At 45.5% G+C, this 6,590-nt stretch overlaps 1 protein-coding gene across 1 annotated transcript; it reads right to left on the reverse strand.

Moving 5' to 3' along the window:
* Positions 1–326: 326 nt before the first annotated feature.
* LOC106971947 (E3 ubiquitin-protein ligase RNF167-like) lies at positions 327–3,382 on the reverse strand. Its single transcript, XM_053202662.1, has one exon. It carries the CDS (start codon positions 2,961–2,963, stop codon positions 1,902–1,904), a length of 1,062 nt encoding a protein of 353 aa, XP_053058637.1. The 5' UTR covers positions 2,964–3,382; the 3' UTR covers positions 327–1,901.
* Between the last annotated feature and the right edge of the window lie 3,208 nt (positions 3,383–6,590).

Consider the following 6,590-nt stretch of genomic DNA (forward strand, 5'->3'; position numbering starts at 1 on the left):
ACAGGTAGCAGTTAGCCACTTTCCATACATTGCTCACCTCTGGAGCTAACCTCAGAATGTCATATAAAAACAGAAAGGAATGCTGCACAATGTAAGCCAGGGAAGTTTCTCACACTTGTTATTCTTTGGACCCACCCACCCTTAGTAAATAGTTATAGAATATGCTATAGTGGTCTGCCCAACACCCCTCCACCCCCACCCCCCACCCGGCCCCAGTCCACTCAGGACTAAACCTTGGCGGTCAAAGGTTCTCAGCAGAGTTTCTCTCCAGAAACTGTCCTTGCCTGAAGAAAGCTACCTGGCCCAAGATCACTCCTCTCCCCCTGTGCCAGCCTATAAGAAATGACTGGTGACTTCAGGGTCACGTGGACCTGCTCTCTTGCTTTGATCTGGGACATCTTTACGGGGCCATCCCTGCTCCAGTGCTCTCTGGGGCACCCGCTGAGACTTCTCCTGCGATGGCAGTGTGGCCTTCAACTCTTACCTCTGCCCAGTTCTGCTTCCTTCACTCCTCAACCAACTTATAAACACAAAACTCCACCTCAGCGCCTGTTCCTTGGAGATCCCATGGTTGTGCAGCCCTCAATATTGTCTAATGCTCATCAATGCACACATTTTAATAGAATCTCATGCCAAAAGATGCACATTGTGAAAAATATTGAAATAAAAACCTGGAGCATAACATTAATGAACAGAACAGATCATCCATCGGACTCATATTTGCAATTGCCTTAATAGAACTGTCTCAGTTCTAAACCTGTGATTTTACATGTATCTTTATCGAAATAAAACTATACGTTCACGTAAATATTACATTTTCTCATGACTACTGACTCTGTTTTCCAATACAGAAGTCTTTCTGTGTAAAAGTTATTTCAAGGCTTGCATGAAAGAGAACATTCTAATCCAAATAACAGAGTATTTAATCATTTGCATTATCAATGCAGGATCAGGAAGTCGGAGGTGAGCTGAAAGCAAGCATACAATAAGAACTTGCTTAGCTAATAATAACAATCATTAAAAGGTGAAAATGACCTTAATTTCTAAAAAGGAAGGGTATTAGCTAACTCTTGAATTACACATAGGCAGCTCCACACACAGAAAATATGGCCTAACAGTCACCTCTCTCAGGTGAAAAGCATGCCGTGTGGCAGGGGTCCTTCATTTAAACAAAAGACAAAGCTAAAATGCATCCTCCTGAAATTCCACCCCAATTAGCCATACCTGAATACTAAAAGACCACATGCTGTAAAGCGATTAAACGTGTTATGTTTACACAGGCACTTACCACATAAGAAGAGCAGAGGACAGGGGACCTGCAACCTAGTTATTTTTTGTCATGACCCCATGGACATTTCAACAGTTTTGCACTCTCAAGGCATTAACTGACGATAATTCAACATTTAGATAAGAGTCATTTATTCCATTTATATCCACCCCTCTCAAAAATGGTTAAAAGAAATGCGCTGAAATTTTTACACATAGGAGAACTTGCATCAAGGCCAAATGTAAAAATGTTAATATCCCGAGGTAAATTTAAGATACTCTGAGGGATTTAAGATAACGTTTCTGATTTTTTTTTTTTTTTTTTTTTTTTTTGGTCACCCTTGGCACGAATTACTAAAATACGCTCTTTCAAATTGCCTTTGACAGCTTTCACCTATGGCTTTCGCCCTTATCTGAATGACTTTTTGTTTTCACTCCACAAAAACAATTTTATTAGTCCAGTAAGTGAAGACCCTGTCCCTTACCACCCCCAGCCCCCTCGAAAGGATAGGGTTGAGTAAAGGAGAAAGAAACCTGCGGTGGAAATGCGTCCTAACCCTCACAAGGTTAGACTGAAGGCAGGGACAGGGGCTGTGCAAATAGGTGGCCAGAGGTGGGGGGGGAGGGGGGGGGGATCAGACCAGGATGGCCGCAGAAGAGGGAGAGGAGGATGGGGAGGGCAATGGATCTATTGAAGACCCAAGAAAAACAATGGGGGCTGGGGCTAAGGAGCCAAAGGATGTGGGAAGCGTGAGGCTGGAGCCCAAAAGCGGGGTCTGTTCTGTGACGGGCTGGTCCCTTGGCTCCCCTTCCTCATCACCTTCTTGCCCCGGAGTTTCTCTCTCCTGTTCCCCGTCTCCAGGGCCGCTATGAACAGGCTGCTTGCAGACGGGGCAGGTCTTCCGGGTCTGGGTGAGCCAGGGGTCCACACAGCGGCTGTGATAAGCATGGGCACAGGGAAGGACCCTCAGCTTGTCTCCGTCCTCATATTCGTCCAGGCAGATGGCACAGACCTCATACCAGTCTCCCCTCTGATAGTCGTGTGTAGGAATCCGCTTCAGTTGCTCTTGGGTCAGTCGATTCCGCTGGAGATGTTTCCGGTGCTGGATGAAACGAACTATCAGCCCTGCTGCCACGGCCAAAATCAGCAGTCTCACCACCCCTGTGAAAGGGATGAGGCAATAGCCCAGGAGGAAGTTATTGTCCGGGACCAGGAGCACTTGCGCTCCCTTCTCATAGACGTACAGAGCACGCAGGTACCTGGAGCTCCTTTCCCCGACAAACACAGACGGGGTCCAGATCTGCTGCTGGACCTCCTCGCTGCTCCACACCATAGTCAGAAGTTCATTGGAATTTACATTGTGTACCACAGCGGCCCCATACCCAGCCTTCTGAACGTTCAGGACCTTGAGGTCGAAGTTGCAGTCGTATCTTCGGAGAAGTGCAACGAAGACCGATCCGTTGGCCGCAACCGGGGGTGGCGGGGCAACGGGGCTGCAGGCGTTGGCTGGCTGGGCCTCCACAAGTAACCCGGGAAGTCCCTCGTGGCTCAAGGCAGCCCCAAAGAGAGCTGGCAGGTCTGCAAAATCCATGCTGTTATTGAGGTCTGAAGTGGCTCGAATGAGCCCCCGGATGGGGGCCGCTCCCCACAGCACGGTGGCTCCAAGCACGGGAAGCAGGAAGGCCGCGGGGTGCATGGCGGTGGGAGGCGCGACTAGAGGAGACCTAGTCTGGTAGCAGGTGCAGAAGAGGGGCTCTGTGTCCTCTCTCTGCCCTTCCTTCAGCGTCCCCGGAGTCCAAACATGCCCGGGTCCCACCTTCCCAGCTACACGGGGGTGTGAGGCAGGAGCCTCACCTTGGGGAGTGAGATACTCAACGAGTTCGGCGAAACTAGGAGGGAGACACTAAAAGTATTCTTTTCTACTCTAAGGATAAAACAAGGAAAGGGGGCAAAGGCGAGCACAGGCGACAGAAAAACTTCCAGAAGGGGAGGAGCGCTCAAGGAAGTGGAACTTCCAGCCAAGTAGGCGTCTTCCTATTTCCGGGAAAATGGTCTCTTTTAAAGAAAAGTCAGGCCCCTTCCGGCGTGGGGGCGGGCTCTCCAGATGAAGGACTTCCGGTGCTCGGCTCCTCCCTCTGGCTGCTGCAGCTGTGGTTACTTCAGGTCTCGCGAGAGTGCTTGCCACGTTTCCATCCCACCCGCTGAAGGCTCGGTGTGCCTCTCATGAGACCTTTTAACACTGGCTTGCCTGGCGCCCCCAGTCTCACTTTGAGGCAGGCCAAAGAAAAAAATGCGTAGCCGACTGTTACTTTTAACATCGATTTTAAGATCGATGAATCCAATTTGAGAATGCAAGTCAGTATCTACGAGTGTCAGGTCCTCTGTTGGCCTACGTGGTAAACAAGTGTGTGAAATCTGAGACAATTCACAAATAAATGCCACCGTATGATGCAAATAACCAAGAATCGTCTATGTGTAAAAGAACTTAACAGTTTAATAATTTTATCCCAGTAACTCAACACAGTCTTTGAAACTGGTAAGTTTCTACTTCCGTTTCAGACACAGTATAGATGTGTCCGTAAAATCTCCATAAAATCTTACTTCTTCTGAGGACCAGTGTAGGCTAGAGGTTAACCTGCTGGGTGTTTGGATGATAAATGTTTCCAAACTGTTATAGAGGCCTGGAGAATATGTTATGGAACTGGATCCCTACAACCAAAGAAATAAGTAGATTATAAGATTGTGGGAAACCAAGATAGATTCTTTCTTGTGAGCCCATTTACAAATATCCATTGGTTCTCAGACTTTACATTTCCATACAGCTGCCCTTTCTGTCTTTAAGTGCTATCCCCAGAAGTCAAAACTTAGATTAGAAAAGGAAATTATAGGCCACTTTAAATAAAGATGTGCCTGATTGGCCGAGTCAGAAATGGAAAGGTTTTATTCTGAGTACACTGCCCAAGTCGTCCCTCCAGACTTGGGTGGCCACCTTCTCACATGACAGGATTATCCTGCCATATTTGTACATTGGTTCCATTGGCCAAAATCTTCTTTCGGACTTGTTTCATCTTTATTTTCTGTGTCTTCTGTCTTCTGTGTCTTATTTTCCCTGTGTCTTCCAATGTGGGAGTATAATGGGTTATTACAGGCCATTCATCCTGCTTCGACTTAATCTCTCTTGGGTGAAGCACAAAACAATAAGCTCTAAGTACACCTACATCTGAAGATGGATGCTATACCATTCCTTCAGAATGTTTAAAATGGGGCAGAGGAGAGGACACAGCAGCTCCAAACTGGTCCTATTGGCATTAGCTACTCACTGACCTTAGCCTAAAAAGATGGAAAGTACTGAGAAGTTTTCTCCAGAGTGAGTTAGCAGTGAGCTATGCTGATCCACACACACCCACGGGGAAGCAGACGTGATGTTTCCCCTTAACCTCAAGCCAAAGAAAAGTGACTTGAGAAATTCAAGGCCTAGAGGAAAGGAGAGGGCAGTGCGTTGGGTCAAGCTGCGTTTCCACACCCAGAGAAGTTTCTCAAAATCCAAACATGGATCTTGCCATGGGAAACCTTTAAAAAGAAATTGCCTGGAGGGTTCTATCTGAAAGGGCAGAGGGACAGCACGACAGGATGGACACGAGAAGCAACCTAAAGGCCAGAAGAGCCGTCACAGATGGCCAGCCCAGGAAAGATACCGGCCTCATCAGGTGAGCAGCAGAGAGAAGATTCAGGAGAAAAATATTGCCAAGAAATACACCAAAACACTCACCGGGTAAGAGGAAAGGGGTCAGTTTGGGATCATTTGCCGAGCCATACCAGATTGCTACCACACTGGCCACTTGTGATTACTCCCCCTGAGGCCAATCCTAGAGAAGTCAAGAGCAGAACCTAACTGGAGCAGGAGGGAAGCAAAGACAAGAGAAGCCAGCAGGACCCGCCCCCAAATATCCGGAAATTCAAGTCTGAATTAGAATCGAGCTGGGGGAGGAGAGTCTATGTAATGAGTCTGGGATTTTATACTGCATCGGACTACACTAGAAGGATGCAACTGTCATTCTGGACTGAATACTTAAAGTGATCCAAGGCCCGGATGCGTTCAGGTTTTTCTAGTTCTGGAGTTTATCAATTTGGAAACCTTCTCCAATAAAAACAAAACAAAACAAAATTGTGGTTTCAAAATCAGAAACAGAGCCTTAGAGAGGCCTATGCAAGCAGAGGGCCATGAAACATTCTCCCAGCTCAGGGGAGCAAGAATCATCTCTATTGTGTCTAGTACAAGGATTTTGTCCCAGAAATAAAGTTGCTGTGGAGGAAATCTTTTTACCATAAAATTTGTGTTAGATATATATTTTATACACACATATATTTTATAGGTAGTATACGTTATCTCTAGGGATGTACTTAATTATATACACACAAATATGTAATTTGAAAATAACTATCAAGTTAAGTTAAATACAAATTCATTAGCTTAACCTATTAAGATTTCTTCATTTTGTAGTTAGATACTCCAGATAAAATCCTCACTGGTTGTCACAGATGACTGGTAATTATCTCAATCCAGAATGTTTAGTTTGTAATGGCTATCAAAACTATCTGCCTTTGATTGCTCACTATTCTTCCTATGCGTGGACATATTTTTAAGGAACTCTGTACGGTCAGCAGCTTCCTAATCTATCTTTAACTTTCCCAAAAGAATCCAAAGCTACCCTCCCCCTCCCTTAGTTAGTAATGGCCTCTGAGAAAACTTAAACAAAAGGAAATGTTTAATGTCGAACAATAAGGTCCCTTGATATGGGATCAGACTATCTGGGGTCCTGTATAAGCCTTCAAATCCATATTGTGTCCTTCCAGTGGGAGAAAACAGTCAGTCAATTCAGCCACAGAAAAAGAGTGAAGTCGTTGATGGGCATTGCATTATCTAAACAATTGGTGATTATATAGGTTTTTCTCGATTTTCAACTCGTTCTCCATACAGCAGATAGACACAAGATTATTTTGCTGAAATAGAATCATTAATCACTCCTGCTTACAAATATAAATGATATCTAAGAGCTAAAAAAAAAGATATTAAATGTGAAATATTCCAACATCCCAACTACCCTAGGCTCCTACCACGTCTCTTTGTAGGTTCCCATGGGGTCTTCGCCATCCTTCCTCACTGGGTTCTTTTGGGTAAGATTCTTTATTTTCCAGCTTGTAAGGGATAATTTACATTTAGATTATGGAGCCATTAGAGAGAAGGAGAAAAAGAAAAAGTAGAAGGAGCTGAAGCAGGGTCTAGACTCCTGACCTTGTCATTCTAATGCTCCCAGTCGAGACT

Source organism: Acinonyx jubatus, chromosome A1 (assembly GCF_027475565.1).
Source record: "Acinonyx jubatus isolate Ajub_Pintada_27869175 chromosome A1, VMU_Ajub_asm_v1.0, whole genome shotgun sequence".
NCBI lineage: Eukaryota > Metazoa > Chordata > Mammalia > Carnivora > Felidae > Acinonyx > Acinonyx jubatus.